The sequence below is a fragment of the Triticum urartu genome, chromosome 3 (genome assembly GCF_003073215.2).
Source record: "Triticum urartu cultivar G1812 chromosome 3, Tu2.1, whole genome shotgun sequence".
Classification (NCBI taxonomy): Eukaryota; Viridiplantae; Streptophyta; class Magnoliopsida; order Poales; family Poaceae; genus Triticum; species Triticum urartu.
In genome coordinates this window covers 736,948,603-736,972,505 of record NC_053024.1, presented here as the reverse complement: position 1 = coordinate 736,972,505, position 23,903 = coordinate 736,948,603, and the positions used below count along the sequence as shown (strand labels likewise).

Here is a 23,903-nt window from a genome sequence, read left to right as displayed (position 1 = left end):
GTCTGTCGGATCATTTGCCTCTTGAAAAAGTCTGCGTGTTGTACTGTTCTTAACTCAAGTTGATTCAGTAAGTGTGTCTCGTTTTTTTTATGTTGTCGCCTCCTGCGACTCAAACATACTATCTAGCATCCCATCCCAATCCTTCCGGCTTCGTTGAACCCTCCGAGCTCGCCTCTAAACAGCTTTGGTAAAGTCTCCTTTCTCGCTCCGGCCACCACGTCGTTACTGGATGATTAGTTGGTAGGGATCTGCTCTATGATCTCTATATACATTGCTGACAGGCGTCGTTGGTGGTCTCGAATCGCTCTTCACCCTTTCGGAGGTTGATGGTCAACTACATTTAACAGAAAAATTGCAAGCGTCTTTTAACAAAAAAATTAACAAATTTCACTCCTATATAACCTACTGTTGGGTCCATAATATAATACCGTTTTGCAATCTATTGGAAATAGTTGTAAAGAACAAACCTTTTTCTACCAACAAAATGTGCAAACGAGGTTGCTAATAACAAATAAAAGTCTGAGCAGCAATTGTTGGTTTTCTTTTTGTGGTAATATGTGTCTTATTTATATCATCTAGATCATAGTACGAGCCACATACACACTGACCTGATAAAACTAAAAAAATAGCAGAAGCTGCAGAACGGTACCCTTTATACAAGGGAACACTAGTCAAAAAGTAAACTTATAAATAAGACTGAAGAAACTTCTGAACTTGACACCAGCACCTGTCACCTGCATCTGGCACCATCACAGCAGCCATCAAAGGGAAAAAATGATGGATCACCTTCACACCCGAGTTTGACGCGGCTCCATCGTTGATATGCGGTTTTGCAGAATTCCAAGGTGGCTTACCAAAGCTGAAACCATTACAGTTGAACAAATCAGACCAGGCAACACACCGGACACGTCATCAAACTCCAGATCTGGCACCCCACATGACTAAGACGTTGGAGGAGGAAACCATACATGTCATCCACGTACCACGAACCCAGCACACGTTCCACCATCTTCCAGACGCCGCCGATGCAAACCACGCCTCAAATAGCTCCAAGCTCCACACCGGCGCTGGAGCAAATGTCGTCGCAACGGCGGAGACCGAGGACACAGGTCCACCACGAGGATACCGCCACCGCTGCACCAATCTTGCTTAAAAACACTGGATTCCAAATCCACCCCAAACATTATTCAGTGCTGCCATTGCAGCCACCGAAGCCAAGACGACGAACAACCTAAAAACTAAACTACTTTGGCCTAAAATTACCTACACGTGTGGATCCGATGACCCCCCTCACCACCAACGACCAAGGTCCTTAGGGGAGGGGAGCCACCGGAGGATGGCGGCGAAGGAACTCCCTAGCGACGGGCGCTGGCGAGATCGCCTTTTCCTTCCAGAGGAAGAATGAACGATACGCTGAGTAGCAATGGATTACCAGCAACAAAATACAATGATACAGCCGTATGTACTAGTAGTATACAAGGAAGAAAAAACAGCTAAGAAATTAAGACGCCAGCCAGTAGTGGCGAGATGGGATCGAAGGTGTCGCCACAAGCAAAAAATAAACTCAGTTGGATCATCACCATCACCGTCATCATTTTTCTTTAGAAAAGTTGTGTGGTTGTCCCCCCACCAAACGTCTATGCACCTTCTTATCTGCCCAAAATCTCCCTGCATCTACCACTGCCTAGCTAGCTACAAATTTAACTTCTCAGTCTAGTTATTAGTAGAACACAATAATGTATTTTTCTTGAATTGATTGATGTGGGTTGACCTCACGGGTGTAGCTAGCTACTCCCTCCGTTCGAAATTACTTATCGCAGAAATAGATGTATCTAGACGTATTTTAGTTCTAGATACATCCATATCCGAGACAAATAATTTCGAACGAAGGGAGTAGCTGTTTAGTTCGATCTCAAAACCGTGTCAATTCGTATTCAGTTTCGAGGTTTAAGTTTAATCATTAATCTAACCAATAAAACCATGTTTATATGCAAAAGGAATTTATACCGTCGAATTTGTGCTCGAAAGAAGTTACCAGGAATGCTCATTTTATACTGGAGTCCCAAAATAAGTGTGGTTGATTTAGTACAAATTTATATTAACTTTATACTAAATCAGTGACACTTATTTTGGGACGGAGAAAGTATGACATTACTTACATACTAGTAATGTAATAGATGACCAATTGAAAAAAAAACTATTCGTAAAAAACATCAGCGTCACCCTCTTCTGGAGACATCGAAAAACCCTAGCCGCTCCTGCTGGCAGGGCCGCCCGACGTGCCGCTTCTACGACCACGGGCACTCTCTCCGTTGCGGGGTTCGAGTATCCAGGGGCCAGTGCTGTTTAATCCTTGTTTTGGCGGTTCTGGTCGGGTTTTTCCTTATGTCAGCCGTGTTGGGTGGCCTGCGGGCCATGGGACGTGGAAGAGGTGGCCATCCCGCTCCCGCATGCGTGCAGACGCCTACCTTGCCCCAGAAGTGTTTGCCAGCCTTTTACAAGTAGTTTCCCCCAAAAAACATCCACCTGGGTCGACTTAGTTCTCCCCTTTCGGGATGGGTTGTCAAAGATGACCACCTTCTAGGCGTCACATCACCTCACCCCTGTCCATATGCCATGCCCACCGACGTCAGCCAACTCTGACCATTCTTACCTTACTTGGCCATATATTAAGCACAACCGGACCACCCCTCTTTCCTCCCATCAAGACCACATCATCCATGTCTGAACGAAACGAGCTTGAGCAGTCGTGACGTGATCGCCATCATTGTACGGGTCCGCCGAGAGTTGGCCAACCACGTCGTGTCCTATGAGGTACGCCTTCGGGGTCCTTGGTTCCTGGGGGTTCTCTCATCCATTGAGACTCTGGGTGGCGCCACCCAGTGCCTGTCGTCTGGATACGGTGATGACCCGTCTCAGCTGGGCCTCGGCCCCTATATTGCTGACAACTTCATAGTCATTATCCTCGGTCTTCACCATCAACTGGCAGGATCAGTGCTCCATGGCCTAGAGCGAGATGGCAGGTGGCCCTCTCCGACGACTTCCCAAGGAGGTGATGTTCCATTCCTGGTCGGTGGTCTCGGATTCTTCTTGTTGGGTGTGGCTACTCTTGTACTCTTGCTCGAGTTTGAGTGGGTGGCGTTTTTCCTATTCTCTAGAATGTCGATTTTATTTTGACATGCTTCATTTTTTGAGTTTTTTTTTGACATGCTTCATAAGAGGATTTCCTCATCACCTTATATCTGTTCGGCCGTTTGGGCTTTATCTCTAAAAGTTGGGTGTAGTTTAAAACTCAAACTACAAGGACATCACATAAATGGAACAATTAAAAGACTAGTGAATAATATAGCATAGATGCTCAAAATAATAATAATATACCATAGTGTAATGGTTACACGTGATCCTCGTCCGCGCTTATTCTTGGAACCAACATTTTTCCAACCGCCATGAATTCAACTGAAAAAAGTGACACAAGCGGGACACGCATGGACGAGACTCAAGTCAGTCATAGACAATTACACATAGTACATTCTACTATTACTACTACACTAGAGTAGACTTCATGGACGTGAGATGTTGATTGGCATGGCACGAAGTCAATGATCCAGACTTGCAAAGTACTAGAAATTTAAGATACCGTTATATTATACGTTGGCTCACTGATTGCATTCTAGAAACATTAATTCCAGCCGTATAGCTAGCTAGCTAGATCTGCACACTACGTCCCTAACTAACAAATCCTCTGTATACACACACATATAAATGGTACTCTCCCTGTTCCCAAATATAAGTCTTTTTAGAGATTCCAGCAAGTGACTACATATGAAACAAAATGAATGAATCTACATCCTAAAATATATCTACATACACCTGTATGTTGTGGTCCATCTAAAATGTCTAAAAAGACTAGGAACAGAGGGAGTACATATATATAGTAGTAATAAAATAGATTCTTGGGGACCTTGGTGCATGCATGGGCCCATGCGGCAGCGTCACCGGCAGATTACATGGCACATAGAGATGGTCTAATCCACAAACAAATAAATCCTTATCTCAACAGGGATAGCCTCCCCTACCGTAGCTACTCCATCCATCCACCTCCGATCCTCTCACCGGCCATCATAATCCGTGGGAAAGCATCTCCATCCCTATCATCTTATCCCCATTTGCCAAATTTAATAGTGATGCTAAATGTAGTTCAGACCAAAATTTATTATCTGTCGGTAGACACAAAAGTTAATTCCCATACATGCTTGTTAAAACCAATTTCATTAAGAAAATTGAATTTTCAGCACACCTGTTCCCTGTCCAAAATATAAAAAAAAACAAGAGTTTCTTTCAGAGGGTAAAAGAACAGATTTGGCAAAGAATTAATACCTAACTACTACAAAAACGTCTTATATTAGTGTACATAGGGAGTAGCTCGCTCTAGTTTATTTGCCACTCTGCAGCAAAATCTTTGTTGATATTATGGCATAAATAGTCAAAGACACATACTGTACTTAATAGAGCACAAGTATGTGATTCTCAATAAGATGCCTAAAAATATCAAAAACGATACTTGACCACAGGAACACACATTCTATTAACTATTTATTCATGGAGAAACTATACATTATTAGGGAGATTCTTTGGTTGGAAAGCGATGTGCTACCCTTCCTCACCAACAAGACGCTGTGTGCACTTCCTCAAGTGGAGCACAAGAAAATGGACTTTAGAAGAAAAAAAAAGATGTAGCAGATCTGGTTTTTGTGATTGGCTACTTACCAATTTTTGTTGTTGTGAAAACCAAAGCCCGCATTGTGCTGGGCGATTTGTGATCCCTAAGTGCTGCTTTGACACCTAATGTCGTAGATTAATGGCGCTGGATCTTCTTATGCAAACACCGATTTGTCTGGCTTGTGCTAGTTAATGATATAGCTCTGGCAAATCTTGGATCTTAATAGGCTTATAATATAGTGGTATACATGATAATGTTTGATCAGCAAAGCGCTTTTGTCCCATGTACTAATGTGCAAGCCAGCCTTAAGCAGGGGAATCCTGCCCGCCTTTTTGTTCACAAGTAAAACAAAAAATGGACATAATTGATCCTAAATATTGCATAATCATACTGGGAAATACAAAAGTAAAAAAGAAGAGAAAGAAACAAATGATACAGTATGGAAAATTGTCATTCAGCAGTGTGCAGTGCAGGTGGTTAGCTACACAGAGACACACTGAACAACCAACCCCTGGCCTAATTAGCACTGCAGTGCAGCAGTCCTCCCTTTTGCATTTTTGCTAATTTTAAACATGGAACCCCACATGACATCAGCCTACATGCACGCGACACGTCATCGCCATCGCCGTCAGATCTGATCTGAGTGAGCTTAGACTAATCAAAGAATTTGCAAGTGATTAAAAGGGGAGCCAAATGTAGATCTGGATCATACATACATGGCAGCCCAGCACTTCACCCCTACAGACTAGAGTAATTAAGCAATTGGTGGCAGATCTGCTGCATCCACTGAACATACATACATACAGTAATACTGTGAAGCAGGAGTTAACAACTGGGAACTTAAAAGTAACACTGAATCAGTTACCACTGAAAAGTAGGAGGAGTAACAAGCAGTTACCACTTAAAAATGGGAACTTTGCTTACTGAAAGCAGGGGAGCGGTTCGGGCTGGGAGAACCGGCCGGGCGGGTGAACCGGAGTGGGAAGGGGGAATTGGGGAGTGGGTGTGGACGGTGGTATAAAGAGGAAGGAACCAGCGAGAGGATAGCCGAGGGTTTAAGCGACAGAGAGACGGAGAGAGAGAAGCAGAGGAGGAAGGGCAGAGGCGGGGAGGAAGCAGTTGGTTCCGCCGATCCAGGACCAGACGGAAACCGCAAGGGTATGCATGCATCCATCCATCCATGGCGCCGCCGGGGAAGCCCCGGGATTTCTGCCGTTTTCCCTCTCTCTTTTTCGCCGGTCGTCTTCTCCCCGCGGGTTCTTCTTCCCGGATCCTCCTCTGGTGAGGTCGCCTGGTCTTTGGCGCCCGGCGCGGACCGGGGAGGCGCCGGATTTTGGCGGGCTCGGCAGGGGCCGCTCGAATTATGCTCCCTCCCGGATTTGTTTTGTGCCCGGATTCCGCGAATTATGCTCCGCGATTTGGTTTTCTGCGGCCCGATTCCCCTCCCGGGGCTTGCTTCTTGACCCCGGCGGATTTGCTCCGTCCTGTTGCGTGCCGATGCGGACACAGACAGCGCTTCTTGCCCATTTCAGACTTTTTCCCCCGGGTTGAATTTCGCGGCGTTCTTGGATGTTCCGTGGTCGCCTCTCCGATTCTTCGGAATCCTGGCAAAAGATTGCCGCCGCTCTCCTCAATCGGGACTCTGTTCAAGCGGATTTTTTGGGGTTTTCCCGATTCAGAATTCGGCTCTTCCGATGCAGTTTTTTATTTCTGGATCTGTCTGGCTTGCTGATTCAGAATTTGGCTTCCTTGTTTGGTGCGCCAGCCAAAGAATTTTACTGCATAATAATATAACTACTACTTTTTTGTTTCAATTCATGGAGCTGACCGCCAGATTTGTTCGTGTGTCTTTGATTTCTATTTGTTGCAGAAACCGATGAAAAGGATTCCTGGGCAGGTGCTCATCAATCTTGGGTGACTCGTTTCAGATGCTCCTTGGAGGTGATCTCACTCCCCTATAATACCCAATCAATCTCCACCGTTTCTTCCCCTACTATGGCTATGGCAACTCCTCCTCCATCAAACCACCCGGCTTCAGGTTGCCCTGCCCTGTTGGCATACATACATACATACATACATACACAAAACATCTTACAAATTATTATTTCTTTGCTGGGATTCGATGGAAGACCATGTCTTCCACCCATTTTAGGCTTGCTAATATCTTGCTCTGTTTGGGGCCAAGCAGTTCCAGCTTTGCCGTTTGAGCAATCAGTAGCCGGGAATCCTCACTGAATTCGATATATTTGTTGCAGATAAAGCTTATATATGTGCTCGTTTGCTGCCTGCGAAAGCCGTCCTTTGGAGTGAGATCAAGACATGGTGGTGCGGAAGAGGTTGGATTATGGATCTCGTGGCCACCAGGTTCCCGCCATGCCACGCGTTCCAAGCTCTGCTCGGGTACATACACATTCGATATCCTGTACTACCTGCCATGACCCCGCGCAATTTTCGTGCTGGATATTATGTATTAACGCCCGGTGATGATTCAGGGGAAACGCTCAGCCAGGAGAAAGAAAGATGAGATGTCCCCGTTTGATTTGCTCGCGACCGTCGCAGGAACGCTGTTAGTGGATCATGAGAATTCATCTAATAATGCTCCTAGCATCAATGCAGCAGCTTTGACCTATGCCAGGAAAAGGAAATCAGTTAAAGCTGAGCAGTGTGATGACGCTCCGCCGCTCAAAAGCATTGCTGTGGAGAGCTGTATAGCGGGTTCTGGTGGTGTGTGTGCCTCTCCTAGGCAATCTAACATCTGCTTGGCAGAAAACTCGTCGACACGAAATGGTACTGACACAGTGTTAGAGTCACTAACCGTGAAACCAGATATGTTGGTTAGGGACTCGGTGTTTAGTTGTACAAAATCATGTAACCGTGCCCATGGTGTTGGCGGAATTCCAGAGTGTGGATCTTCACGGTCGCTAGAGGCTACTAATCAAGTGCAGGTGCAGCAACCTATGGACGGTGACACCACAGCCTTGTACAGTTTGGTTAGCTCTGTGGATTTGGATGGCAGACCTCCTGCTTTGGTTAGCTCTGACAGTAGCTCAGGAGTGCCTTTGTGCATCCATGACAAGGACCGCAACACCTCCCCTTTGTGCCATGCTGAAGCAAGGCATGCTGCAGATAGAGATGATGACGAAAATTCTTCCGGGTGCACTCATCCATGCACCATGGGAAATAATAAGAGCTATATGCCACAGTATACGGGCGATAGCAGGATAAGGAAAATGTTTGCTTCCAAGATAAGGAAGGCAGCTCGTAATAAGATGTGTGGAGAGATGTCCAATAAAGGTATGGAAATCCTCATCACAAAGTTAACCTTTCGCTTCTCCACAGGCTTCATATTCGCCACATTTTTCCACCACCATTATTGTGGCACTAACTAAATATTGCAGGAATTGGACTAAATAAGGCTATTGTTTTTTTTTGTTCAACTAGGTAGCAAGCTAAATTTAGGTGGAAAAAAGATATCCACCACACGCCAAAGAGTACAAAGAGCAATGTTCAAGAGGCAAAAGCCAGTGCGCCGTCATTTTACACCATCTTCTGCTAAAGGGATTCTAACTGAAGGTATGCTGCGTCACCAATTCACGTTTACCTCGTACGGTGGTACGATTGGTACATTGCACAGAGTCATTGAAACTTGCCTTCTATATGCCATCTGATAGCCTCAATCCTTATTTTGGTAATACTTCCTAAAAGAAAATGCCGCTTGCCATTTCAGCTAGCGGGGCATCATTTTCTGTGGAAGGTCAAAATCCATTATGTGGATCTGAGGACTACAATGGTATATTTTGCATATATAGATTTGTTATATTCTTCGTTAGCATGAGAGCTTATTGTATTCCCCCCCTTCCTTTTTCAGTTAAGCTAAGAATCAAGTCATTCACCATCCCGGAACTGTTCATCGAGATCCCTGAAAATGCAACAGTTGGTTCATTGAAGGTAAATACTGGCTTCTAGAAGTTAAATGTTTGTTGATATTGCATTAGAAATTGTGTTTGATGAAATGTGCAACAGTTCTTCTTTGAACTCTGTTTTGCACTCTGTTCTACATAGTTCTGTCATAATTAAGGAATGCATAAGTTACTTCCTGTACTTGCTGAGTCGAGAGGTTATGGTTCAATTTTTTAATTTATAAGCAACGGAACTAATTCATTACACAGTGAAACTTGTCCTCTCATGACAGTTTTAACGTTTTCTTTCTATCTAGAATTTCTTGTACGTGACTGATTCCCCTGCAGATAATATTACCTTCTTATGAGTGTTCCCAAGTAATATTCTCCACTTTCTGTACAGAGGACTGTAATGGACGTTGTTACTAGTATAATTGAAAGTGGCCTCCGGGTTGGTGTTCTTCTTCAAGGAAAGAGTATTCAAGATGACAACAAGACACTTCGTCAAGCTAGAATTTGCCACGGAGAAAATCTAGAAAACATAGACTTCACACTGGAATGTGAAGCTGGGCAAAGCTCTTCCCATGGGGTCAGAATACCAGAGGAAATGGATTTTCATGGTGCAGATGCCATGAAACCATTAGCTATGTAAGGCATAATAAAATTATTTCTCGTGCTTTTATATGGCAGTTTTGGTTTAGGAAGACAATTGTCAAGATGCATCTGATAGTTTCTATAGTATATGTGCGCTCTGGAGCATAAACCAAATCTGAAGACCATTGATGGTTTTGGTATCCCATGGTTTGCAGGGTAAAGTGTGAAGAGCCCTTTTCTGAGACCAAGGCCGGTTATAACAACCAGCAGCGTGTGCAGGCGTCTCCAAACCGTGTTCAGAGCGAACATGGTTCTGTTCATTCTCTTTTTGAAACAACTGCTCACGAAGCATCAGCTAGCTCACAAGCCATTGTTCCGGTTGCCTCTCCAAGCTCAGAGGCTCTAGCCATTGTGCCTGTTTGCAAGTCAAAGCGGCCCGCTATTGGGCAAAGACGAATAAGGAGGCCCTTCTCCTTGCCTGAGGTGGAGGCACTAGTGGAAGCTGTTGAACAGCTTGGAACAGGAAGGTTCGTGCCCAAATGATTTCTCTATTGAGTATTGACACAAGGTCATTGCTTCCAACATGTTCTCATATGTTGGCCTCTTGGTCTGTTTTGTTCAGGTGGAGGGACGTTAAAATGCTCGCGTTCGACAATACTGATCATAGGACCTATGTCGATCTTAAGGTAATTCAGTAACCACAGCCTAAAAACGGCTGCCATTGCATTGCTTTTTATTTCTTTCTGTTTAACATAGATTGTGAACAGTGAGGATTTTCAAATGTGCTAAACTGTGAAACATTTTGTGGACGAACCAGGACAAGTGGAAGACCCTGGTGCACACGGCGAGCATATCCCCGCAGCAGAGGCGGGGCGAGCCGGTGCCGCAGGGGCTGCTCGACCGCGTGCTGGCGGCGCAGGCCTACTGGTCCCAGCAGCAGCAGCAGGTGCTATCAGGCAAGGCTTCAGGACAAGCCTGCTCCTCCAGCTGCTGAAGGAAATCCATCTCTGCCCTGCCTGCCTAGAGAGGAAAACTGATACTCTGTAAAAAGAAATGTTTAAAGGAGGTTGACTAATTTTCTGTATTTATTCCAAAACTCACAGATCATTTTATTTTCCTTTTCTTCTCTATTTGCTGCTCAGGCCAGGTGCTCTCTTTCCTCTGTCGGTTAATAAGAGATACTAAACGCCTGGTCTCGACGGCCCCTTTGTAAATGATTTTATAAACTATTTGGAATGTTTCACTATTTACCAGATGTTCATATAAAAACAGTTCAACATTCCAGTTCTTGCACATTTTCTCATTACTACATTAATTAGTATTACACTGTCTTGCATTGGAGTTCTTTTTTCTCCAGAGAAACCGGATTATTGTTTTTTTTTCCCTTCAGAAATATTGGATTATTTTTTTCCCTTGAGTGGTTGGATTTGGTAAATTCTACTAGTACTTTTTTACTTTTTTTTAGGAAATGGTACAGTAGTTGCTAGTAAAAAAAATAAGATGAGTTTTTTTGTGAGAAAAAAGGTGTTAAACTGTCCCAACAATTTTTTTTGAGCGAGGGCTATATTTTTGCTGGTGAGGCCAGGCTGAATTAGCTAGCCCAGTAGATGAGGCCCATTAGCCCAACAAGGTCCAGCACTTACCAGTTACCACTCCTCTGCCCCCTCTCCCGAGCCGGCGGCGGCACATGGGCGGGAGCCTCGCCCAACTGCTCCTCTCATGCCTCGCCGGCGACCGCCTCCGCCGCGTCCTCCCGGCGGCGCACGCCCGCGCCGTCGTCTCGGGCCTCCTCCCGGACCTCTTCCTCGCCAACCTCCTCCTCCGCGGCTACTCCAAGCTCGGCCGCCTCGCGGACGCCCGCGCCCTGTTCGACCGAATGCCAGGCCGCAACCTCGTCTCCTGGGGCTCCGCCATCTCCATGTACGCGCAGCACGGCCGCGAGGACGACGCGCTCGCCCTCTTCGCCGCCTTCCGGGCTGCCGCCGACAACGATGGCGAGCCGCCCAACGAGTTCCTGCTCGCCAGCGCCCTCAGGGCCTGCGCGCAGTCGAGGGCGGCCCGCTTCGGCGAGCAGGTGCACGGCGTCGCCGCCAAGCTCGGCCTGGACGCCAACGTCTTTGTCGGGACTGCGCTGGTCAACCTGTACGCCAAGGCTGGCCGCATCGACGCGGCGATGCTTGTCTTCGACGCGCTGCCGGCGAGGAATCCGGTCACCTGGACCGCGGTGATTACTGGGTACTCTAAGGCTGGGCAGGCTGGGGTTGCCTTGGAGCTGTTTGGGAAGATGGGGCTGGACGGCGTCCGGCCCGACAGGTTTGTGCTGGCGAGCGCTGCCAGTGCTTGCTCTGTGCTTGGGTTTGTAGAGGGCGGCAGGCAGATACATGGCTATGCGTACCGAACCGCGGCGGAGTCAGATGCGTCGGTGATCAATGCGCTCATCGATCTGTACTGTAAGTGCTCCAGGCTCTTGTTGGCTCGCAGGCTGTTTGATTCCATGGAGAACCGCAATCTTGTGTCTTGGACGACGATGATAGCTGGTTACATGCAGAATTCGCTCGATGCTGAAGCCATGTCCATGTTCTGGCAGCTGAGCCGGGCTGGGTGGCAGCCTGATGTTTTTGCCTGCACAAGCATCTTGAACTCGTGTGGCTCTTTGGCAGCGATATCGCAAGGAAGGCAGGTACATGCTCACGCCATAAAGGCTGATCTAGAGTCTGATGAGTATGTCAAGAATGCTCTGATTGACATGTATGCTAAGTGCGAGCATCTAACAGAAGCAAGAGCTGTATTTGAAGCCTTGGCAGAAGATGATACGATTTCTTACAATGCAATGATCGAAGGATATGCAAGGCTGGGGGACCTTACAGGAGCAGTTGAAATATTCAGTAAGATGAGATATTCCTCACTAAAGCCAAGCCTACTGACATTTGTTTCGCTGCTTGGGGTGTCCTCATCTCGGTCAGACCTTGAACTGAGCAAGCAGATTCATGGTCTCATCGTCAAATCAGGAACTTCATTGGACCTATATGCAGGGAGTTCTCTGATCGATGTCTATTCAAAGTTTTCCCTTGTGGACGATGCGAAAGTTGTATTCAGCCTGATGCACAACAGGGACATGGTAATTTGGAATGCTATGATTTTTGGCCTTGCACAGAATGAGCGAGGGGAAGAGGCTGTGAAGCTCTTTAACCAGCTTCGTCTCTCTGGGCTAACACCTAATGAGTTCACGTTTGTTGCACTAGTGACTGTGGCAAGTGCTCTGGCAAGCATTTTTCACGGTCAGCAGTTCCATGCTCAGATCATCAAAGCAGGTGCGGACAGTGACCCCCATGTTTCAAATGCTCTCATAGACATGTATGCAAAGTGTGGCTTCATCGAAGAAGGACGGCTGTTGTTTGAGTCAACACTGGGAAAGGACGTCATCTGTTGGAACTCGATGATTTCTACATATGCGCAGCACGGTCATGCTGAGGAAGCTCTTCGTGTTTTTGGGATGATGGGAGGGGCTGGAGTAGAGCCGAACTATGTGACATTTGTCGGTGTGCTGTCAGCATGTGCTCATGCAGGCCTTGTGAATGAAGGCTTACATCATTTTAATTCTATGAAAACAAAATATGCAGTTGAACCAGGCACCGAGCACTATGCTTCTGTGGTCAACCTTTTTGGTCGTTCAGGCAAACTGCATGCTGCCAAGGAGTTTATTGAAAAGATGCCGATTGAACCAGCTGCGGTTGTTTGGAGGAGCTTGCTGAGTGCCTGCCATCTGTTTGGTAATGTTGAAATCGGGGCGTATGCCGCTGAAATGGCACTCTTGGCGGATCCTATGGATAGTGGCCCCTCTGTTCTTATGTCAAATATTTATGCCTCTAAAGGACTGTGGGCTGATGCACAGAAGTTGAGACAGGGGATGGACTCTGCTGGCGTTGCGAAGGAAGCAGGATATAGCTGGTGAAGGAGGTTCATATACATTCTTCGCAAGAGGACGAGAACACACAGAGGCAGAAGTGATACATGCAGTACTGGATGAGCTGACAAGTCTACTTAAAAATTCTGGGTATCTCCCTGATACCTCTGAACTTTACTTTGCTTGATGAGAATGGTTGATGGTACTTACTGAATGGTAACTTACATAGTTTTCAGTGTGTAGACAGATGGTCTTGGATGAACTGTTCTGGCTACGTCCCCAAACATAACTAATACTGGGAGGATGATGCTTTGATATAGTAGTTCTGGCTGTATTCTTTGATAACTTTTGTGTGTTTTACAACAGCTTGTCCAACGACTATCTGGCTATGTACTACTTACTGAAAGAGACCAGAGTTGGAATGACTTGATCAGATCAAATGCAAAGTATCTTACCGCGCATGTTCACTGTGGGCTTGACAAATGCATCACTGCGCATAGCCATGCTTAACTCTGATTTGAAGGTTCAGTGTTGTTAGCTACTCATGAGGTAACAAGAATACAATATTTCCCTTGCAGTAATTTGAATCTTCTTGTTTCTAAGAAAAAAAGGGAAACTTGAATCTTCTGTACAGGAAAATGATTTTTCATTGGATAATATTAAACTACTGCTTAACTAGCCAATAATACTGGAACATTAGCGTGCTTTGATTCAGCTGAACCTGTTCCTGAAAAAGTGAATTAGAAGTTGCCATTTATCTATCTACTAAGATGGCGTGCTGGAGGGTTCGACATGGTCTTTTTTCTACTAGACTGCAGTTCCAGCGAGGTCGAGTGCCACGTCGTCTGGGCCAGCATGCTCACAGAGTTCATCCTTGATGGCGATGGCTGGATGGACTTTGACGATGTCAGCCTCGTCGACGGCTACAACATGCCCATGCCATGTTGGTTCACAAGCGCTGCCCCCTGTGAGCTCTGCTCCAGTTACGAGGACACCATCTCCACATTCGCTTGCAACCACACAAACTACAGCATGACCTTCTGCCCACAGTCCAATCCAAACAGGTACTTTCTTAAATAATTTCGTGACAAGTAGAGTCCATTTTCATCATCGTGCTGTAAATCTCATTGAACTCAACGGGTATCTTTCCTGAGCTAGACACACAAAAAAGAGAGAATTTGATTTGGAATGTAAAATGGGGAAGGAGAGAGGAAGAGACAAAATTAGTTTTTCAGCAAAGAAAATGATTGAGTTGCTCCTTCTTGGATCCCCGCCTTGTATGTTGGTCTTGACTAGAAAGCCGCAGTTGTATGATTGGAGCCTGGAAAAGCAAGACCACATCATAGAAGTGCTCATGGTCATGCACTTGTTGGTCTAACTCATCATTTGAGGGCAGTGACAATCGATAAAAAAAAACTCTTTGTGTTAGACTTCACCTAAATTGCCACAACCTAACACTGAAACTGTGGTGCATATGGAGATTTTGCTTGAGGTTCAGTATATTGCTGGCATGTATTCTTGGCTGTACTGACGATAGAAGCTGCTCCCAGATTATGTAATATGAGAAGCCCCTCAACAGCCTAGCAAGGTGAAATAAAAAAAACAAAACACCGCATGTTGTTTCTAGAGTTGTACAGTTTGCTGTATTTTTTTACCTGTTCATGATCTATTAGCAGACTTGTCCTGCAACTTTTGTGTGCTCATAATCTTTGATTGAGTCGCGCCTTCTTGGATCCCCCCCTTGTATGTTGGTCTTGACTAGAAAGCCCCTCATAATCTTTGCTGAAAATTAGTTTTCAGCAAAGAAAATAATCTTTGATTGAGTTGCGCCTTCTTGGATCCCCCCCTTGTATGTTGGTCTTGACTAGAAGCCCCTCATAATCTTTGCTGAAAATTAGTTTTCAGCAAAGAAAATAATCTTTGATTGAGTTGCGCCTTCTTGGATCCCCCCCTTGTATGTTGGTCTTGACTAGAAAGCCCCTCATAATCTTTGCTGAAAATTAGTTTTCAGCAAAGAAAATAATCTTTGATTGAGTTGCGCCTTCTTGGATCCCCCCCTTGTATGTTGGTCTTGACTAGAAAGCCGCAGTTGTATAATTGGAACCTGGAAAAGCAAGACCACATCATAGAAGTGCTCATGATCATGCGTTTGTTGGTCTAACTCATCATTTGAGGGCAGTGACAATCGATAAAATAACACTCTTTGTGTTAGACTTCATCTAAATTGCCACAACATAACACTGAAACCGTGGTGCATATGGAGATTTTGCTTGAGGTTCAGTATATTGCTGGCATGTATTCTTGGCTGTACTGACGATAGAAGCTGCTCCCAGATTATGTAATATGAGAAGCCCCTCAACAGCCTAGCAAGGTGAAATAATAAAAGAAAAACACAGCATGTTGTTTCTGGAGTTGTTGTACAGCTTGCTGCATTTTTTTAACCTGTTCATGATCTATTAGCAGACCTGTCCTGCAACTTTTGTGTGCTCATACCTGCTATCCATTTCGACAGTCAGTGTGGTTATAGTGAGGAGAAACTTGCAGAAAAAGTGAAGAATAGATTGAACATTTATGTTCAATGAGACAAAAAGGAATTTCTTTTAGTGGGTGAAACAAAAAGGAACCTATCCAGCTTGCTGCGGCTGAGTTGTGTAAATTTTCTAGTGCAGGTCTGCATCCATGACAATCCTTTCATCACACTTTTAGGTGTTTCTTTCCCTCAGCTGCAACTGCTGTGCCAATTTTTTCCTCAAAAAAAGAAATATAAATTGACTGCCTTCGGATGCCTAATCTGCTTTTATTCCAACCCAGTAGCTCTGTTTGACCCTTTTGTCACTGTGTATTCCCCATATGAATCAAAATTTGAGATTTCCCTCTTTTCTTTCTTTATGTTCATAACCCTCACTTTGATTGACTCTTTTTTTCTTCTGATTTTGTATACCTGAAGCATATGGGGATTGATATGCTGAGTACGAGTGGTTACATGTATTCAGAAAACTGGACAAGGAGCATGGGAAGAAAGCTATAATTTTTGGTGTTCCGGCTATAGCTGAATGGTTCAGAAGCAAAGTCCATTTTGTGCCATCTGTAGCTGCCCTGGGGTCTGCCCTTTTGGCTGCAGTGAGTTCTTCTTTCACTCTTCTTGGATTGGCATCTGTAGCTATTTCTTGGGTGGTCACTTGGTAATTACAAGTTAACCTCGCCTTGTACTGCATTATCTCTTAATTGTGTACATAGTATTTTGCTTTATTCGGGTTAATTACTCGTACAATAGATGCATTTCTAGCGAGTTAGTTCATGCAGCAGCTGTGACTTATGCTCCCAGCTCCCTATCATAATCTACTGTAATTTTCAATTCTATTTTTCTAGAGCAACTGCAGTTTTTTAGCTACCCATTAAATGGCACTGAAGTTAGACATTATGATAAGACATCAGTTTTGAAGAAAGAAATGAAAACGCATCAGCCATCTTTAGTAGCGTAACTTAAATGGGCCGTTTAGACAAGCCTTAACTCCAAACATTAATATTTTTGTATAACTTCCGTGCAATGTCAACAAGCTTTTCCAATATATATGAACCATGGAGCAAGCGTTTGATGGTCATACACTCACCAGTCCCACTTACAAGAATACCACACATTACCTCCGATCCTCAGCAACGATGGCCAACTACACGAGGAACACTGTCCAAGGATTTGTGCTACTTTGTTTCATTCTAGTGGTGTGTTTTGCCCGTCTTGGACACACACACGGTAATTAACAAATCAAAGTTCATTTTATTGGAGAATATATTGTTGGCTTCGTGTTCTAATGTCGTTTTGTTATTGACTGTATCGGGTTTTCTTAACCAGAAAATAAATTCTAGGTGTACTTATATATGCGATAGACCCTTTTTTTGTATGTTGAGAAGACAAGTCTTTTAATTATTTCTTTTATGCATTCTAGGTAAAGGCATAAACAACAAGCAGATCAACAGGAAGATCGAAGCAAGCCACATAGTCCAACCCCCTTGTTACAAGGACGAGCACCAGGTCCTGGGCCAGCCATTCTGCTGTAAAAAGGATAAGCTGTGCTGGCAAAATCTTGGAGAATGCTTCATAAACTGCCCGTGCAAGATTAATTGCCAACCATCAGCAGCAACACAGAACCACATGATACCAACATCTAAACACACATAAACAAGTATTAATCCTATGTTCTTGCTAATGATGAAACTGAAATCATAAGCCAATACAACAGTTTATGCTGATGTAATGCAAACTGAGAAAGAAACCTACCTTTGCAGTTTGACAGTGCCGGAGCAATCTAGACAACAATGTGTCAGAATGAAGGCAGTAAAGTATGCCTTTGCAGTTTGACAGTGTCTGAGCAATCTAAACTAAATCGGGTCTCAACAGTGCCTTTTTTAAAAGTTTCTTTGATAGCTGAAATTTGTTTTTTTGCCGAGAGCTCCCTGAATGTTATTTCACCACGAATTTTTGCATGCACCTTGTGCACTCGAGCATCTTTGATGCCAATTTTTTTTTTCAGATTTTTAATTTGTTTGCTATTTTATTATTATTTTACTGTTCACTGGCAGGAGGCTCCGAATCGCCGCATTCTTGCCTCTTCTGCTATTCTGCTCAACTTTTGTAAACCATTTTTCTTTCAATGTTTTATGCTATTTTGGACTCTTGAAATGTGCAAGTTCCAATTAATCCTTCAGGAGTTGTTCATTGATATAAACTGTTTGATTTCACACATAACATTTTCCAATTGATGAGCCGAATGCTGTTCACATTTGTGTGTACACCCCCCCCCCCAACCCAAACATGTACAGCAAGAGGAACTGTATCAAGTAGCACAAGATTATTTAAGTCTGTCCTCTATTCTCTCTCCATTTGAACACATACTGTTCCTTCTTAAGGTCTCCAATACTATGCACTTACGCGACTATTTCTGTCAATTACAATTGTTGATAATTTTATTCTTTTGTTGATCCTATTCACCAAGTGTTCTACATCCCCAACTGTTGATTAGCATTTCCCCGCATAATTGCATTAACATCATCCTTATAAGTTTTGGTTGGATGAGCATAACTTCTCACTGAAAAGTAGCATCTTAAACATTGTCTGACCTATTTATTATTGACCAATGTACTTTACATCGCAGATGGTGCTATGGCTTTAGGCCATTGGCTACACCTTTATGTGATTTTGAGTTAACCAGGGCCTTATTTCCTGTGTATGCTCAACAAGGCTTTGCTTCTTAACACAAACATGCTTATTCTGTCACAGGTTTAGATTGATATGTTCAGTGAAGTATTGAACTCGACTTATGAGTAACAACCTGCCGGGAAACACTATTTTTTCCTGCATATCCATGTGCATGTGTTTTTCAAGCTTAATCAGAAGGATACTTGAAATTACGGCTTAAACTTTGCTGTCGAGCAGTCAGTTACTGCCAAGTGCTCAATAAACTCGATTTAATTCTTTGCTGATAAAGATTATCAATGTGGTATTTGTATTTATTTACTGCCAGTCAAAGCTGTTTAAGTGAGATCAAGATAATATGGTATGGTGGATGTTGAATTATGGATCCCGTGGCCACCAAGCTCCGCTCAGTTACATGATTCTGTGCCTGTCACAGGACCTATGCCGACCTTATGGTAATTATTTATCAAGATTAGAAAACTGAATCTTGTGGGGCCTCTGAAAGTCTAGGAAACTATAAATCTCAAGAACCTGATGTTTAGCCCTATTGGGTTGCTTGTAGAAAATGAATAAAAGGGGTGGAAAAGTAAATCTGTGGAGCTAGCACTTCACATAAGGTTGTAGAGTATTTTACTTTGCCGCCTTTATCATGATATACAAACTTGGTATCTGTACCTTTCTTTTGGAGAGTTCTCTGAACTTTAGTGAACCATAAAGTTCAGGCAGAACTGACGTAACATGTAGCCTCTGTTTCCTCACAAATTCAGCTATTAGTTGAAAATCTGTGATTGTGCACATGCTTCAAATCCCAGCCATAGAATTAACAGCACAAATATCTTTTGTTGTGATGAATAAACACTATACAGTATTAGCCGTCGCCGCTGCCGAAGGTGACGAGGATGCGGCAGCGACGATTGATGCGTAGAAGGAGGGCGTGACGAAGGGAGAGCATGCGGTGATCCATGCTTGGGCGTCCGTTGATGCAGTACAGAAGGAGTAGGCCGAAGTTGATAGTTGTTTGACGTCAAAGGTTTTCGCCCTGCCCCCGAATCTTGTTTGGAGCAGGGCAGCGACGAGGTAGCAATCCAGGGGGAGGCGGGAATTGTGGAAGAAAATGAGGATGTCGTGCCGGAGGGCTGCGGCATGGCGGGGAGGCGAGACCATTGACCGTTACTTCTGTTACAGTATTAGTCTCGGTGTAGCAGGAAGAATCCAAAAAAAATCTCTTAGCCGGAAGATGGCTCCCCGTCTCCTTCCTCCTCCCGCTCCCCCGCCCCCACCCCAGCAATCTCAACGCCGGCCACCCTGCCCTCCGTACACCTCCAGCCTGCCCATTGCCACCTTTAGCTCTCCCCCGCTCCCTCCTGGCGTGCGCTTTGATGACTCTCCGGTCCAGGGAGCCATGCGGGCTGCGCTTGGCGTTGGAAACGCCATGGGTGCTGACTTCAAAAACCAAGTCTGGTCCGCCATCCTCCAGCCAATCACCCCTTTCCGCCACAAAAGCTCAGGAATCCACCCGACTGCAACAATCGTGCGCTCCGTCATGGAGATCGACAATCTCATGCTTGCATGTTTCCTCCAGGGATGCCTGGGTGGGCAGTCCGACATGTTCATGACTCTCCAGCTATCCCCATCGGCCTTTCGTTTCACCGTCTCATCGGCGCCTGTCGCCCTTGGCATTCTCCGGGAGGTGGAAACCGTCTCCTCCCGCATCCACATCTCCTTTGGCGTATGCTCGCCGAAGGATTCGGTAAGAGATAACCCTGCCTCCATTGCTACTCGTCTGCTTGCCCCACCCCCTCCTCGCCAGCCTCGCTCCACGCCTGAAACAATCTGCCATGCTGCTCACACGATCGACATTGCCGATCGTATGCTCCACGCCTTTCGCTTCATTCAGCAATCTCTAAACCTAGATCCATCGACCGGTCTTGCCTTCCAGGCTGCCCTCTGGCAGCAAAAAAGGTCAATGGTCTCGCCTCCCTGCCATGCCGCAGCCCTCCGGCAGGACACCCTCATTTTCTTCCACAATTCCCGCCTCCCCCTGGATTGCTACCTCGTCGCTGTCCTGCTCCAAACAAGATTCGGGGGCAGGGCGAAAACCTTTGACGTCAAACAACTATCAACTTCGGCCTACTCCTTCTGTACTGCATCAACGGACGCCCAAGCATGGATCACCGCATGCTCTCCCTTCGTCACGCCCTCCTTCTACGCATCAATCGTCGCTGCCGCATCCTCGTCACCTTCGGCAGCGGCGACGGCTCGGCCTCCCTCGCCCCAGCGTCTACGCGCCATCATCCGCCAACCATCGCTGCAAGCTGTGGCTTCCACTGCTCCGGCGCCCTGCGGTGACCTGGCTCCCCTGACGGACTCAACACCGACACCTCTCGTCGCCGCTTCTGAGGTTAGGCCGTTCCGCTATGGATTTAAATTCTTTAATCGTATTCTAAACATGTACCACACCGAGATCACACGCCCTATCTTCTCGCCGCGCCATGCACCACCGATTCCCTTTTGGATCGTCTGCAGCTCCACAAATGTTAACCCAAACACCATGCTAATTTGCAACGCCCTAGACTACCATTTCTCGGTTAAACAAGATTTTCAGGCAACTAAGCTCTCTGACCGCGTGTTCCGCTCCTCTGTACTGTCCATCGAAGTCAGATTTGAAATCCTGAAAAAATCGCCCCTAGTTTTCAAATGTCTATCTCTCCACCTTTTTGACCAACTTGCAACGGCCACTGACCATGAACAGCGTATCATCGCCAAACTTGGACCGGCCACGCCCAACATAACCAGACATGTTCACCATGCTACACACGAATCCATACTCGGGCCGCACCCGTCTACTCTCTCCACACACACTAGTGCAGAACCGGGCAATAGCACCGGTTCGTAAGGCCCTTTAGTGCCGGTTTAGGAACCGGCACTAACGTTTCGGCACTAAAGGCCCCCCCCCTTTAGTACCGGTTCAGCACGAACCGGTGCTAAAGGGAAACCACGTGGCACGAGCCAGCTCCGGAGGCCGGGAACCCTTTAGTACCGGTTGGTAACACGGTACTAAATGGTTGTGGGTTTTTGTTTTATTTTGTATTTTTCAATTAAATTTGTGTTATCAATTTAATTTAGGATTGTTTTACGTTATAATGAGTTGTAGTCGTCATCATCATCATCATCGCATATTAATAAATAAATAAACTCTAGCTAGCTAAAAATCATCATAGTCGTCTAATTACCACTATTTAATCATCACGGTCATTTAGCTCTCTAAACAATTAGGTAAATGACCGAAAAACAACAAATGATGTCAGAACATGTTGGAAATTGATGACGTCGCTTTAAATGCTGGATACTGAACACAAAAGAAGTCCGGAGTTCAAATAAGTTTAAAAAACATTGAAGTGGCCATGTAACAGATGAGTTCTCGTCCGAAACCCTGATACTCGGAAAGAGTTTGTCCAGTTTGTACATGAAGTGCGTCCAGTTTTTGCCGTGACCCTCTCTACTCTTTCGCGCATGCTATGCGGGTGATATGATGATACCATGCCAAGTTTCAACATTTTCAGGATTCATTTTGTAGTGATTTTCAATTTCACGGTCATTTAGCTCTCTAAACAATTAGGTAAATGACCGAAAAACAACAAATGATGTCAGAACATGTTGGAAATTGATGACGTCGCTTTAAATGCTGCATACTGAACACAAAAGAAGTCCGGAGTTTAAATAAGTTATTAAAAATAAAAAAGAGGTGCAATGCTGGTTAATTTGCTTCAAGCCATTCGGAATAGTGCAGACTGCACTGCACATAGCTCAGTGCAATCTATGCTATTCCGCAAGGCTCGAAGCTAATCAACATGTAGGTGAGCATTGCAACTCTTCGTCATTGTCTGTGCACTCACGGCTTATAAACCGCTCATACCGCCTCTCTCTTGGCGAGGTGGGACTAAAAATAGCTTGCCATAACCTCATTAGTACCAGTTCATGGTACGAACTGGCACTAAATGGTGATGGTGGGGCCACAGCCTGACCGCAGGCTGACACAGCCTCTTTAGTACCGGTTCGTGGCATGAACCGGTACTAAAGGTTCACCACGAACCGGTACTATTGATCGCCGCCACGAACCGACACTAATGTACACATTAGTGCCGGCTCTAATTCAAACCGGCACTAATGTGCTTCACGTTTGACCCTTTTTCTACTAGTGACAACGCACAGCGCCAAGCTCACTACACACTACACAGAACACGCCTGTGCCCTTCGATACATGCAATGCACCCACCACCCCATGAATCCGCCAGACCCAACCCTCTACCACCATCCCACAACGAATATTGCACCTGTTCCCACTCCTCCGCTCTTGACCCTCCCTGAAAATGAGGAGACGAGCTGCAGCCATGCTCTCACCTCAGACAAAATCATCCCAACTAGTCAAATCTCTCACCTCCTGAGCTCGCCCCACGCCACCCACCCGCGGCTACACTCGTCCTCTGCTACGGACGCAGACTCGGTGCGTGACTGCCTGCCCGCTGCACTTGGGTCCCACCAACGCATCCATCAACACCGACCGCCCTCCCCTGCGGCGCCCGCATGCATGCCCACGCTCCACGATCCCCACGCCCCTGCACAACACTCCGCTCCAACACTGCTCGCGTCACCCGCTCCACATCCATACCCTGACGACCAACCACTCCTATCCATGCCGACTGACCACTATTCTTCCAGCCGCCCTTTGACCGAATGCGTGATGCCACATTTGGATAAGCCACCATCGCCCAGATCATATCGGGATGCACTTCTCTCCCCTCCAGCGCACCTGCATGCAGCCCACAACCCTCCTCCTATAAATAACGCATACACCCCACGCCTCTCTCCATCAGTCCACCACCCACCCCCGCCTCCACTTTCCAAACGACGTTGTTTTCGTTGCCTCGCTCTGGATCATAAGGTCCAGAGCTGCCGTGACCCAGTCAGGTGTGCCCGTTGCTGGTGCTCCGGCCACAAAGCTCGGCAGTGCCGCTCCGTCCGCATCCTCCCTTTCTTCCCAACTCTCCCAGCAAACCCCACATCCAACCCAGCTTTCCACACTCCCCTCACCACGCCGACACCCATCGACATGGCCACTCCGACTGCATTCGGCCCGTCCAACCTCCCCGACCTCGCCGCCGGCTGGCCTCGTGAAGGAGACGGCCCCGACGCACCTTTCATCGGCATCCCAGTCTCACACCTTCCCATGCCTTCCTCCATGCCACAAACCCAATCCACCATGAACCCCGCTCCCCCACCGCTCGCCTCTCAGCTAGACCTACACGCTCTGCGCGCTCGACTTAACGAGGCGCGCGCGGCAGCTGCCTTTGGCTCATCACCGCTTCACGCCAACGCCAACCAGCCCCCCCGTCAGTCCGCCCTACCGATCGAAACCGCACCCCTCATTGTTGCTCCCCCTGCCTCGTCAATGACGTAGGACACATAGCCTTTGCACACCTCCGCACACCTATTCACAACCCAACACCGCTCATCCACGCTGCCATCAGCCCACGCCGGCAACCCCAGTTTCAGCGTTGCGGGTTCGTGGCGCGGGGCTGGGTGCGTCACTTTCGA

At 46.1% G+C, this 23,903-nt stretch overlaps 2 protein-coding genes across 5 annotated transcripts; both read left to right on the top strand.

The window, feature by feature from the left end:
- Nucleotides 1–5,724: 5,724 nt before the first annotated feature.
- LOC125546333 (telomere-binding protein 1-like) lies at nt 5,725–10,506 on the top strand. 4 transcript variants are annotated; one of them, XM_048710577.1, is made up of 11 exons: nt 5,725–5,878; nt 6,591–6,661; nt 6,976–7,120; nt 7,213–8,014; nt 8,162–8,293; nt 8,448–8,510; nt 8,589–8,668; nt 9,023–9,267; nt 9,429–9,740; nt 9,836–9,899; nt 10,031–10,506. In XM_048710577.1, exons 3-11 carry the CDS (start codon nt 7,040–7,042, stop codon nt 10,205–10,207), a joined length of 1,956 nt encoding a protein of 651 aa, XP_048566534.1. In that variant the 5' UTR covers nt 5,725–5,878; nt 6,591–6,661; nt 6,976–7,039; the 3' UTR covers nt 10,208–10,506. The 4 variants fall into 4 exon arrangements, with proteins under 4 accessions (XP_048566534.1, XP_048566535.1, XP_048566537.1 ...); XM_048710578.1 differs by having other exon boundaries at nt 6,591–6,758; XM_048710580.1 differs by lacking the exon at nt 8,448–8,510.
- Nucleotides 10,507–10,800: 294 nt separating this feature from the next.
- LOC125546331 (pentatricopeptide repeat-containing protein At4g39530) lies at nt 10,801–17,408 on the top strand. The gene is made up of 3 exons (XM_048710576.1): nt 10,801–14,181; nt 16,065–16,237; nt 17,062–17,408. The coding sequence occupies exon 1, from the start codon at nt 10,901–10,903 to the stop codon at nt 13,163–13,165; it is 2,265 nt and encodes a 754-aa protein (XP_048566533.1). The 5' UTR covers nt 10,801–10,900; the 3' UTR covers nt 13,166–14,181; nt 16,065–16,237; nt 17,062–17,408.
- The last annotated feature ends 6,495 nt before the right edge of the window (nt 17,409–23,903 follow it).

What these genes read in the sequence shown, in the direction of transcription:
- LOC125546331 (XM_048710576.1), top strand. Translation starts at nt 10,901, where the DNA reads ATGGGCGGGAGCCTCGCCCAACTGCTCCTCTCATGCCTCGCCGGCGAC.
- LOC125546333 (XM_048710577.1), top strand. Translation starts at nt 7,040, where the DNA reads ATGGTGGTGCGGAAGAGGTTGGATTATGGATCTCGTGGCCACCAGGTT. An exon ending in TGGAGAGATGTCCAATAAAG is followed by an intron (nt 8,015 to 8,161) that starts GTATGGAAATCC and finishes TTGTTCAACTAG; the next exon opens with GTAGCAAGCTAAATTTAGGT. An exon ending in CAACAGTTGGTTCATTGAAG is followed by an intron (nt 8,669 to 9,022) that starts GTAAATACTGGC and finishes CTTTCTGTACAG; the next exon opens with AGGACTGTAATGGACGTTGT.